This window comes from Enhydra lutris, unplaced genomic scaffold (genome assembly GCF_002288905.1).
Source record: "Enhydra lutris kenyoni isolate GAN:26980312 unplaced genomic scaffold, ASM228890v2 scaffoldscaffold3, whole genome shotgun sequence".
Taxonomy (NCBI): Eukaryota; Metazoa; Chordata; class Mammalia; order Carnivora; family Mustelidae; genus Enhydra; species Enhydra lutris.
Genome location: NW_019154087.1, coordinates 56,257,285 through 56,270,951, shown reverse-complemented (window position 1 = coordinate 56,270,951; position 13,667 = coordinate 56,257,285). Strand labels below are relative to the sequence as shown.

The 13,667-nt window shown below is 41.4% G+C and overlaps 1 protein-coding gene and 1 pseudogene across 1 annotated transcript; both read left to right on the top strand.

Moving 5' to 3' along the window:
* The first annotated feature begins 76 nt into the window (after nucleotides 1-76).
* On the top strand, nucleotides 77-3,009 carry LOC111152920 (putative tripartite motif-containing protein 61). Its single transcript, XM_022511663.1, has 2 exons — nucleotides 77-558; nucleotides 2,991-3,009. Exons 1-2 carry the CDS (start codon nucleotides 77-79, stop codon nucleotides 3,007-3,009), a joined length of 501 nt encoding a protein of 166 aa, XP_022367371.1.
* Nucleotides 3,010-4,780: 1,771 nt separating this feature from the next.
* Nucleotides 4,781-5,137, top strand: LOC111152912 (annotated as a pseudogene).
* The last annotated feature ends 8,530 nt before the right edge of the window (nucleotides 5,138-13,667 follow it).

Sequence of the window (13,667 nt, the reverse complement as noted above, 5' to 3'; positions counted from 1 at the left end):
CCTCTCACTTTTCCTACTTCCAGGACAACCAAACATTTCTAAGGGAGTTTCCTCACACAGAAACCCTGACTATAAAATGCCCTTTGCAGCCTCCCTGGCTGAGCTCCAAGCCGAGGCCAGCTGCCCCATCTGCCTGGATTACCTGAGAGACCCAGTGACCACTGACTGCGGGGACAACTTCTGTGGCTCCTGCATCCACCAGCGCTGGGAAGACCTACAGGACATCCTCCCCTGTCCCGTCTGCTTCCGCCACTGTCTTGACAGGAACTTCAAGAGGAACGTGCAGTTAGGTCATGTGACCGATTTGGTCCAGCAGCTTCCCGCCAGGAGGAGCAAGTGGAGACTGCAGGAAGGGAAAGACCTGTGTGAGCAGCACTGTCAGCCTCTGACCCTGTTCTGTGAGAAGGACCTGGAGCTGCTGTGTCCCCGGTGCAAGGTCTCCTCCGGCCACCGGGGCCACCCCCTGACACCCATCGAGGGAGCTGCGGCTGACCACAGGAAGAAGCTCAAAAGCTACAACCAGCCCTTGAAGAAGCAGGTTGAAGACACTGAAAAGGGGTTAGAAATGCAAATCTCAGAATCATTTGAATTTCGAATGAGGATAAGAAATCAAAGGAGAAATTACATTCTGATTTTAAACATTTTAAGAGTTTTTTTTAAAGATTTTATTTATTTATTTTTAAAGATTTTATTTATTTATTTGACAGTCAGAGATCACAAGCAGGCAGAGAGGTAGGCAGAGAGGGAGAGAGGAGGAAGCAGGCTCCCCGCTGAGCAGAGAGCCCGACGAAGGACTCGATCCCAGGACCCCGAGATCATGACCCGAGCCGAAGGCAGAGGCCCCAAACCACTGAGCCACCCAGGCGCCCCTATTTATTTATTTATTTGGGAGAGAGAGAGAGAGAGCGAGCACGAGAGGGAAGACGGTCAGAGGGAGAAGCAGACTCGCTGCTGAACTGGGAACCTGATCCCGGGATTCCGGGATCATGACCTGAGCCGAAGGCAGTCAAATTTAAGAATTTTCTTAAAGAGGGGCTCCTGGGTGGCTCAGTGGGTTAAGCCTCTGCCTTTGGCTCAGGTCATGATCTCAGGGTCTTGGGATCGATCCCCGCATGGGGCTCTCTGCACAGTGGGGAGCCTGCTTCCCCCTCTCTCTGTCTCTGCCTCTCTACTTGTGATCTCTGTCAAATAAATAAAATCTTAAAAAAAAAAAAGAGTTTTCTTAAAGAGAAGAATTAAAATTACAGATTGAAGAGAAAGCCATTCAAGAGAAACTGTATGAGAACAAAGTAAAATTCTCACAGCATGTGAGCATTCTAAAAGGTCCCTGTTTGAAATAATAGCAGATAGGTGTGTAGTCAGAACAGGAGTTGCTCTCAGGTTTTGAAACTATCTATAACCGGGGCACCTGGGGGGCCCAGTTGGTTAAGCATCTGCCTTCAGCTTAAGTCATGATTCCAGGGTCATTGGATCGAGCCTTGTGTCAGACTCCTTGCTGGGAGCCTGCTTCTCTCTTCTACTCCCCCTCTCCTCTCTTGTGCTCTCTCCCTCTCTCTCTCAAATAAATAATCTCTTAGAAAAAAGAAAGTACCAATAACAGGCACGAAAACCTAAACGAACCAGCCTTCTTTTCATAGAATTCAAGAAAAAATATATTGGTTCTCCTGAATAATATTTTAACCTATAGAAAATTATCAATCTGTTTAAGGTCAAATTGACCCTAAATATTGAAACTGCTCACCCCAGTCTTATTATCTCAGAAGACAGAAAAAGTGCAACATTAGGAGAGGTGAAAACAAACTTTTCTTACAATCTCAGCAACTTTACTTTTTTGCCAGCTGTCCTGAGTCTCCAGAGGGTTGTTTCTGGCAGGCATTTTTAGCAGGTGGAAGTAAGAGGAAATGGTCAATGGGCTGTAGCTGTCTGTAGGAATCTTTTCCCAGAAATGCAGTGACTTCCCTGTCCCCCAAAGATGGATGCTAGTAAATCCAGTTCTGTCTGGTCCAATAAAGTCCAGGCGGATTGACATTTTTCTGGACTACGAGTTGGGGAAGGTTTAATTTGAGTAACAGTTTTCATATCTATACTTAACACTGATACATTTAGGGAAGAATTTAGGGCTTATGTCTTTTTTTTTTTTTTTTAATTTAGGGCTTATTTCTATATTGGACCTACTTCAGACCTTACAGTATAGTAACTCATGAATAAAGAAATATCTGGGGGCTTCGCAGGTTGATATTTTTCTTTCTGCTCTTCACACATGCCACTTGGAATGTTAATTATATGATTACTAATTGTTGGAATGATATGATCCCAAGAATTATGGTAATTTGGGCTTCGGTTGCATGTGGGTTTTACCTTTTTAAAAGTGATTCTAGGGATGCCTGGGTGGCTCAGTGGGTTAAGCCGCTGCCTTCGGCTCAGGTCATGATCCCAGCGTCCTGGGATGGAGTCCCACATCGGGCTCCTTGCTCAGCAGGGAGCCTGCTTCTCCCTCTGCCTCTGCCTGCCACTCTATCTGCTTGTGCTCACTCTTGCGCGCTCTCTCTCTCTCTCTCTCTCTGACAAATAAATAAATAAAATCTTTAAAAAAAAATAAAATAAAAGTGATTCTATATTCACAGGAAATTGCAAAGATAGTGCAGTGTGTTGTGTTAACACCTAAAAGATAGTCATCTCTCTGAGAGATAGTGCCTCTCTCTTTCAGTAACTATGATGTATTACTTAGCACGAACACTTCATATAAATGGTGCAGGAAACAATGCAAAGTGCTTTTGTAATCCCAAAGTCAAATATATAAAAATTACACATTTTGGGATGCGTGGCTGACTCAGTCCACAGTGCATGTGACTTGATCTCGAGGTTGTGAGTTCGAAGCTCAAGTTGAGGATAGAGTTTACTTAATAAAAAAATTTTTTACATTATCTTTTCAAATTTTCATAAGTGCATTTGCAACATTTATAATTTTCCTATGTATTCTCCATTTCTAGAAATTCACCAGTTGATTGAATCAGTATTAAGTTCTATGCTTTACAATATATTGAAGAAAATGGTCTTCTACTTTTGGTATTCTTAGATTTGGAAAAGCCTATTTTTTATTTTACTTTATGTTATTTTATGTTATGTTATGTTATGTTATGTTATTTTTTTGAGAAGCCCATTTAATGCCAGAAGGTTTTAGAGCACTTTTGCAGAACCCAGTGTGTATAGACCTTATTTTATTAATTAGTGGCCAAGATTACAACCTAAGCAAATTTATAAATACTCTTAAGGTACAAAAGTACCACAGTCAGTTTTTCATTTTGTCTTTGTTTATACAAGGTATTTACAGAATTCTGTTTATTTTGCCTTGTCTTGCCATTTTTGAAAACCAGGTTCATATATAACCTCAAAACACCACATACTTGTGTTATATTACATTATGTTAAACTGTCATTTTAGAAAATACTTATATTTGGAATCCTATATGTATATTGTTTATAAATCTTGGTAATAAAGAGTTTTATTTTGTGGGGGGCCTGGGTGGCTCAGTCTGTTGGGTGTGGGACTCTTGATTTAGGCTTGGTTAGTGATCTCAGGTTATGGGATGGAGCTCCCTTTCTGGCTCTGTGGTCAACATAGCATCTACTTGTCCCTTGGGGCCCCTCCCCCCCCCACACTCTCTCTCCAAAAGAGAGAAAATCTGTGAAAAAATTTCATTTTGTATATTTGTAGTCTATGTCTATAATTTGAGGAAGATGCTCAGGAGAGTTTTTGGAACCCCTTTCTCTTCTTTTTTTTTTTTTTTTAATTTTATTTATTTGACAGAGAGAGACAGTGGAAGAGGGAACACAAGCAGGGGGAGTAAGAGAGGGGAGAGGGAGAAGCAGGCTGCCCACTGAGCAGGGAGCCCAATGCAGGTCTCTATCCCAGAACCCTGGGACCATGACCTAAGCCAAAGTTGCTTAATGCCTGAGCCACTCAGGTGCCCCTGGATCCTTTTCGATGAGGTAGGAGGAACCCCTATGTTGATCAGGACAGTGTGTAGCGCTTATCTCAGCTGCTTGGCAAGGTAAAACATCCTACTTTTTCATGTAAAGTGTGGATCTGAAGGACACTGCTCTAGTACTCCACCCAGCAATTAACTCCCTCCATCACAGGTGTGATCTCTCAGCACTGTCACTGCAACTAGAAAGGGCATTAGAATGACACACTGAGGCTGAAAACCAACAGCAGGAAGTGACACGCATTTTCAGTTATTCCATTTTCTAAAATTAATTGCAAAGCCCCACTTATCTGGAAGGTGGCTGGAAAGAATACATTAATATGAGGTGAAAAGCCATTATTTGCCACAATTCTTGATTCCAATTAGACATCAGTGAAATTCACATTAATAGTGCTAGAATTTGCTAGAATTAAAACTCTCCAATTATAACTTGTGAATAGATTGACGCAGAAACTGGTAATAGTTTTGGCTTCATTTGACAGCAGTTACTCAATAACTTCACCCACATCAGAGATGTTTCTTTTTAAGCAAAATAAGCATTAAAACACTTCTCAGTGGGAGAATTATAAAGCATTATTATAATGAAATCCTGGTGAGTCATTAGAAGATTTGTTGAGAGTAATGTCTAAACAGATTGGAATGAGAGGGGAAAAAAAATTTCTTAATTGGCCAAGGCTTCTGTGGATAAGGAGCCCAGGAGCTACTTAAATGACACGATAAAGGCCAGGGATAGGTTGAGTTAAAGTTAGAGAGAAGGTTTTCCTCTTCCGGGGATGGCGTCCGTAGGCATTAAGAATGGTCCAGCGTTTGACCTACCATCATAGGCTATCCTATAATACAGCCTCTAATAAAACTAGGCTGTCCCGAACCCCAGGTAATAGAATCGTTTACCTTTATACCAAGAAGGTTGGGAAAGCACCAAAATCTGCATGTGGCGTTTGCCCAGGCCGACTTAGAGGAATTCGAGCTGTGAGACCTAAAGTGCTTATGAGGTTGTCTAAAATGAAAAAACATGTCAGCAGGGCCTATGGTGGTTCCATGTGTGCCAGGTGTGTTCGTGACAGGATCAAGCGTGCTTTCCTTATCGAGGAGAAGAAAATTGTTGTGAAAGTGTTGAAGGCAAAAGCACAGAGTCAGAAAGCTAAATTTTAAAAAAAATGAAGCTGTTTTGAGTAATAAAAAAGTCAAAAGGCTTGATCTATTATTGCTGTTGTAATTTGTTAGTATACCCATTTTTATGATGTTTGGGGATTTCATTATTTTTAGGTGATTGCTTTTTCTGAAACACAGGAAATGGAGGTCAGTGATAGGTAGAATTTTTTGATGGCAGCTATGGAAGACTTGGACAGTTTGAGAAAAGTGGCCCTTAAAATAGCTGGATGTTTCTTTTAATTCCTCTGAATAATTTCCATAGGGTCTCCTTCAGCACCAACGTTGACAGGACAGAATTACAGTGTTCAATAAGTTACTTGGAATGGAATCTTTTACACCATCTTATTTAAACCTTCCATTTCTTTTTTTTTTTTTTTTTAAAGATTTTATTTATTTATTTGACAGAGATCACAAGTAGGCAGAGAGGCAGGCAGAGAGAGAGAGGGAAGCAGGATCCCCGCTGAGCAGAGAGCCCGATGTGGGGCTCGATCCCAGGACCTTGGGATCATGACCTGAGCTGAAGGCAGAGGCTTTAACCCACTGAGCCACCCAGGCGCCCTTAAACCTTCCATTTCTTTAGATCAGTTCAAAATGGTCTATTTTGGAGAGCTCAGAACCTCATATTCAGCAAACAATGAGCTCTTATATACGAAACTTGTCATGGATCTAATGAAATTCAAACTCTGGTTGATGTTGAATTTATAATCAGTTCAGAAATTAAAGTAACAGACCTTGGTTATATTTATTCTTGAAAGCTGTGTGATATTTCTAACAACTCTTAATAATATAAAAGTATGTAAAGAGTGAGAGTAGCTCATTCTTACAGTGCTGAGACGGTACCAAGCATTTTCTAATATTCTACATACATTAGTTCATTTGAATTGCCTTCCAAGACCATTTTTTCAGATCATGTCAAGCTTATTTTTAATCTCAGGGGAGCATAGAGAGCAGAGGCAGGCTACTTGCACAAGCCAAGAAATCTAGTCATCAGAAGAGATTTCTATATATTTTGACCCTTTTCCTCAATCTAGGTGTTCTGTTACTGGTATGATGTAACTTAGATGTCTCAGGCAGAGGAGTGTTTCCGCTTATAAATGACCGCCCTTTTAAAGAGGAAGGGTGTCCTGGAACTAGTAAGTGGCTAAGCTGGCACAGGAACTCCAGCAGTAAAGAATTTCTAACCCTGGCTTTGCCATGTGTGACACTTCAAAATACTTCATGTCTTCTTTGAGTCCCTTTAACAACCCCATGACACCTATGTTATCCCCAGTTTGCAAATAAGGAAACGGAGGCACACAGGTTATATAATAGTATCCAGAACCATTTGTTTTTAGGATCTTTGCAAATGATATACTTAGTGGTTGAAATCAAATGACTGTCACTCCCCACAAAGACAAATGATAGCTGAGGCCCCTATTGTCAGCCTAGTCTTAATTGAGATCCACCAGGTAATAGAGTTACCTTCTGTAATGTTTAATCATGATACAAAATAAGATTTCTAATGGGGTTATAAGGAAAATGTGGAATTCTGAGGTAGATGATGAAATAGTCATTTCACTGACTTAGGCTAACCCATACTACAGGGACAAGTTTGGTGATTTGGTGTGTGTGCTGTATAAGAATGTGAAAGTATGTGTAAAATAACATTAAAAAACAATGTCTCAAAAAAAAAATAAAGTTAGAGCAAAAACACAGGGGCGGTTCTCCTTTGCCTTGTTTTGATAAGCACAAAATTCATTCACCATGGTTAATTAAATAACACAACATACAGTTACCACAGTGTGTGTGTGTGTGTGTGTGTACACACAAATTTTATATATATATATATATATATAATTTTTTAAAGATTTTATTTATTTGAGAGAAAACAGGAGCCCGGGGCGGGGAGGGGCAGAGGGAGCAGTACAAGCAGACTCCCTGCTGAGCAGGGAGTCCCATGTGGGGCTGGGTCCCAGGACCTGGAGATCATCATGACCTGAGCCAAGGGCTGATGTTTAACAGACTGAGCCACCCAGGAGTCTCTACAGTTAGCACAGTGTATTAACTGTGATTGCATAAAGTTCAAACTATATGGACCCTGAGGGCAGGGTCTCCAGCCACAGAGGATGACTCTGAAGTCTTGAAACTGAAAGGCATTTGCTTACTGGATTTCAGAATTGCCTGGAACCAGTGACCCTTAAGAACTTCAGCACAAATGCGTGCAGCCACAACCCTGGTCTTCTGCCCAGCACACTCTCTCAACAGTGGAGCTCCTACGTTTAGCTATTTTTGCAATCTAGATAGGTCGAGCCCTCCTAAATTATCAAATTCTCGTTCCCTTTTTTCTTCCCTCAATTTACTTTTTTCCTCTCCATTTTTCTGTAAGCGGTAAGAAGGGAACCAGGTTGTCCCTTCAGTACATTGCTTGGCAATCTCAGCTAAGTATTCAAGTTCATCACTTTCAAGTTCTGCTTTCCGCACAACTGGAGGACACATTCAGCCATGTTTTCCCCTGCTGTATGACAAGAATTAACTTTCCTCCAGTTTAGAATAACATGTTCCTCAGATCCTTTTTTAAAAAATTTAACTTAATTTTTATTTTATTATTATTATTTAAAAAAATTTTTTTTAAAAGATTTTCGTTAGTTATTTGACGGACAAAGATCATAAACGGGCAGAGAGGCAGGCAGAGAGAGATGAGGAAGCAGGTTCCCTGCCGAGCAGAGAGCCCGATGCAGGGCTCAATGCAGGGCTCGATCCTAGGACACTGGGATCATGACCTGAGCCAAAGGCAGAGGCTTTAACCCACTGAGCCACCCAGGCGCCCCTTATCATTGTTTTTTAAAATAGACTCCATGCCCAGCATGGAGCCCAACACGGGGCTTGAACTCCTGACCCTGTGATCAAGACCTGATTTGAGATCAAGAGTTGGACCCTTGGGATGCCTGGGTGGCTTAGTGGGTTAAGCATCTCCCTTCGGCTCAGGTCATGATCCCAGAGTCCTGCTCAGCGGGGAGCCTGCTTGCTCTCCCTGCTTGTGTTCTATCTCTCTGACAAATAAGTAAATAAAATCTTAAAAAAAAAAAAAAGAGTTGGATTCTTAACCCAGGTGCCCCTTTTAATTTAAATTTTAACCTTTAAGTATTCTCCACACCCAACATGGGGCTCAAACTCAAACCCCAAGATCAAGAATCACACCCTCTACCGATGGAGCCAGCCAGGTACCCCTCCTCAAATCCTTCTGAACTCTCTCCAAAGCAGCTTTAACTTGAATGTTCCCACTAATATTCCTCTTATGACATATATATATATATATATAACAGAAAATATATATATATATATTCTCCTTGCTGGGTTGGCTAATCCCATTGTCTGTAATATGAGTTACTGTGTAGATTTATACCCCAGGGAAAAACAGTCTTGATGAAATTGACTTAGACAATTGTTCCACATTGTCCTAGAATAGGTGATTTGAAGAACTGATATCTTTGTATCCTCTTCAAACTGCAACCTCAAAGCAAACGGCTATCAGGATTTATTACTCGGTTGACCCTTTTTCAGTGATTTCATAACTCATCTGGCAGCAAAGCCACTTGAATACTAGTCTGTGTTTATTTACTTTCCTTTGCTTATTCATTCTGTTCTTGACATTGGGATTGCAAGAATCAGCTGTGACTCTACACCAGTTTTTGGCTTGCCAGGGCTCATGAACAGGGACATTCCCCCATTAAGATTCTGTGGTTTTAAAGGGGGGCAGTGAGGAGGAGGGCATAAATGCAGGGGCCCTAAGCAAGGTGGTGAGAAGAGGCAGTGACACAGTTTCAAGCTAATGCCCATGGGACTTGTTGTTGGCTTGATTGGTTGGGGTTAAGGAGTTGGAGGATTCAAACATGCTTCCAAGGATTTCTACATTTGCTATTAGTCCAATGGAGGGTCCGCTACTGAGATGTGGAGATGAATAGTTTTCTGATGTGGCAGAGGAGCTTGGCGGTAAATCAAGTGACATTGTTTTCACATTTTTATTTTTATTTATTTATTTATTTATTTATTTTTTAAAGATTTTATTTATTTATTTGACAGACAGATCACAAGTAAGCAGAGAGGCAGGCAGAGAGAGAGAAAGGAGGAAGCAGGCTCCCCACTGAGCAGAGAGCCCGACGTGGGGCTCGATCCCAGGACCCTGAGATCATGACCTGAGCCGAAGGCAGAAGCTTTAACCCACTGAGCCACCCAGGCACCCCTGTTTTCACATTTTTAAAAAAGTATTTTATTTATTTATTTGACAGGCAGAGATCACAAGTAGGCAGAGTGCCTGGAAGAGAGAGAGGGGGAAGCAGGCTCCCCCCTGAGCAGAGAGCCCGATGCGGGGCTCGATCCCAAGACCTTGGGATCACGAACCTGAGCCGAAGGCAGAGGCTTTAACCCACTGAGCCACCCAGGCACCCCTGTTTTCACATTTGAGGGCAAATTTTTTTTTTTTTTTTTTTTTTATTTGTCAGAGAGAGAGAGGGAGAGAGAGCAAGCACAGGCAGACAGAATGGCAGGCAGAGGGAGAAGCAGGCTCCCTGATGAGCAAGGAGCCCGATGTGGGACTCGATCCCAGGACGCCGGGATCATGACCTGAGCCGAAGGCAGCTGCCCAACCAACTGAGCCACCCAGGCGTCCCAGAGGGCAAATATTTTTAAAGACCCTGAGGCAGGGCAGAGTGTGAGTGGCTGGAGACAAGGCAGTGGGGAATTGCTGTTCTCCAGTCCTGTATTTCCAGCTCCTATGATGGTGCCTGGTTACTAATAATTGCTCAATAAATATCTGAGGTATTTGTTTTTATTTATTTATTTTACATAATCTTTATGGCCAATGTGGGGCTCGAACACGACCCCGAGATCAAGGGGTCTACCAACTGAGCCATCCAGGAACCCCTACTTGTGGTATTTGTCAAGTAATTAGTTAATTATGGAATATATAAATATCATACACCAAAATGGTACATTGCACACATTACTAATTGATTTTGTCTTCCTGGTGTGGCTTATTAGTCCCACATTCCCTCCTCTTTACTATAAGGGTTAATTCAGCTCTTAGCTGTCATTACAACAAAGAAACAGTAAAATCGGGGCACCTGGGTGGCTCAGTTGTTAAGCACCTGCCTTCGGCTCTGGTCATGATCTCAGTGTCCTGGGATCAAGTCCCACATCAGGCTCCCTGCTCTGTGGGGAGTCTGCTTCTCCATCTCCTGCTCCCCCTGCTTGTGTTCCCTCTCTCACTCTCTCTCTCTCTCTCTCACTCTCTCTGTCAAATAAATAAATACAATCTTAAAAAAAATAAATAAATAAACATGGGGAGCCTGGGTGGCTTAGTGGGTTAAACATCTGCCTTCGGCTCAGGTCATGATCTCCGGGTCCTGGGATCGAGCCCTGCATCGGGCTCTCTGCTCAGCAGGGAGTCTGCTTTCTCCTCTCTCTCTGCCTACCTCTCTGCCTACTTGTGATTTCTCTTTGTCAAATAAATAAATAAAATCTTAAAAAAAAATAAACAGTAAAGTCGTCACTTCTCTGCCAACCACTACCACCTCCCATCTCCAGGATAGATCTTATTTATCCAAAAGAGAATGTATTTACCATGTGAGGAAAAAAAAAAACCTGCATTCATGAACCCATATAAAAACACAATTCCTGGGAGTAATATGTAAAATCCACATGATGCACTGAGGAGGACCTGACATCACACATTTAGTATTCCTGCCTAAAATGCTTAACCTACATCTGAAGAATTCATCAGACAGTTCCAACTATGGGATGGTTCACAAAATAAGTAGTTTGAATTCTTCAAAAGTGTCAATATTACGAAAGATAAAGAAAAACTGAAGAACTCTTCCCAATCAAAGGAGAGTAAAAACAGCAACTAAATGGAATTTGTGATCTTATATTGGGTCCTGGATCAGGAAGAAAAAATCTGTACAGAGCATTATTGGGACGACTCAGGAAATGTGAATAGGGACTCTATATTCAATTATGATGTAACAGATTGTATCAGTGCTAAATTTCTTATATGGTAACTGCACTGTGGTTAGCCAGGAGCACATCCTTATTCTTAGCACATAATCTATTAAAGCGTTTGTCTTCTCCAATGGTTCATAAAAGAAAAATAAAGCTCTGAATAAACAGAGTGATAAAGGAGTGGGGCAAAATAAAAGCAGGCCCATCTATATGAAGAATATACTATGGTCACTAGACTCCTCTTTCAACATTTCTGTGGGTGGAAATCATCCAAAAATGAAAACTATCAGCATGCTGGGGTGGCTCAGTCAGTTAAGCGTCTGCTTTCAGCTCAGGTCATGATCCCAGGGTGCTGGGGTAGAGCCCTGTATCAGGCTCCTTGCTCAGCGGGGAGCTTGCTTCTGCTTCTCCCCCTGCCTGCTGTTCCCCCTCCTTGTGCTCTCTCTCTCTCTCTCCCTCTGACAAATAAAGAAATAAAATCTTAAAGAAAAAAAAAAGACAAAATTAAAAATATTTTAGGCGTGAAAAAAATCCCAATCTTCCCTTTAACATGTCTTTCTTTTCAAAGACAACTGTAAAGGACAGGTAGGATATTAGGAATTAGCACAGTGGCATATATAATATCTGTGTATTGCTATTTCTTGAAAACAACATGCCATACACCTTATTTCTTCTGTGTTCATGTTGAGATTTTTGGTTTTTAGAATTTTTTTAAAGATTTTATTTATTTAATTGACAGAGAGAGACACAGTGAGAGAGGAAACACAAGCAGGGGGAATGGGAGAGGGAGAAGCGGGCTTCCTGCTGAGCCGGGAGCCTGATGCTGGGCTTAATTCCAGGACCCTGAGATCATGACCTGAGCCGAAGGCAGATGCTTAACGACTGAGCCACCCAGGTGCCTTGCGTTTAAAAATTTTTTTAAATAATTTATTTATTTATTTGAAAGAGAGAGAGAGCATGAGTAGGTGGGAGGGGAGGAAGGAGAGGGAGAAGCAGGCTCCTGGCTCATCAGGGAGCCTTATGCAGGGCTTGATCCCAGCCCTGAGCTGAAGGTAGATGCTTAATGGACTGAACCACCCAGGTGCCTGAGACTTCTGTTTTAGTAACAAATAACAACTTGGTTTCCATAAAACCTAAAATTATTGGTTTTCCATTCTTGCTTATAGTTTTGAATATTCTATGGGTGTGTAAAGTTGGTAGCAATTTAGAAAATTGCAGTGAAATAGTTTTTGGCTGTATGAGTGCCATAAATAAGCACGCATAATATTTAATACTTTAAAAAGGATAAAACAGAAGCAAAATAAACAAGTGGGACTATGTCAAACTAAAAGAAAGCTTCTGTATGGCAAAGGAAACAACAAAATGAAAGGCAACTATCGAATGGGAGAAAACATTTGCAAATCATATATCTGTTAAGGGGTTAATATCTAATATAATATATTATGTATTATATATATATAATATATAATGAAGTCACAAACTCAATCTGATTTAAAAAGTGGGCAGAGGAACTGAATAGACATGTTTCACAGAAGATATCCAAATAGACAACAGGTACATGAAAAAATGCTCAACATCAGTAATCATCAGGGAAATGCAAATCGAAACCACAGTGAGATGGAGGCACCTGGGCAGCTCAGTTGGTTAGTGTCCAACTCTTGGTTTCCTCTCAGGTTGGGGTCTCAGGGTGGTGAGACTGATCCCCAAGACAGGCTCCTCACCCAGCCCAGAGTCTGCTTAAGACTTTCTCTCCCTCTTCCTCTCCTTTGCACTTTCTCTCAAATAGATAAATAAATCTTTAAACAAACAAACCACAATGAGGTATCACCTCACACCTGTTAGCATGGTTATCAAGAAGACAAGGGATAACAAGTATTGGTAAGGATGTGGAGTAAAGAGAACTATGTGCACTGTTGGTGGGAAGGTAAATTGGCTGCAGCCACCATGGAAAACAGTATGGAGGTTCTTCCCCAAATTAAAAATAGATCTACTATGTGATCTAGTCATTAAATTCCTGGGTATTTATCTGAAGGAAATGAAATCACATTCTTGAGGAGACATCTGTACTCCCACTTCCATTGTAGCATGATTTACAATAGCTGACACATGGAAAGAACCTAAGTGTGCATCAACAGGTAAACAGATAAAGAAAATGTGATATGTATGCATATATATATATATATATATATATATATGTAAAACACACACACACACACACACACACACACACACACACACACACACACTGAAATATTCAGCCAACAAAGGGGAAGGAAATCCTGTCATTTGCAACAACATGGTTAGATTTTGAGGGCATTATGCTTAATGAAATATGTCAGACAGAGAGCACCTGGGTGGCTCAGTAGGTTAAGTGTCTGCCTTTGGCTTGGGTCATGATCCTAGGCTCCTGAGATCGAGCCCTACATTGGGCTGCCTGCTGAGCAGGGAGCCTGTCATCTCCCTCTCCCTCTTTCTCTGCCCCTCCTGTCCCCACCTATGCTCTCTCTGTCAAATAAGTAAATTCTTTAAAAAAAAAAAATAAAACGAAATATGT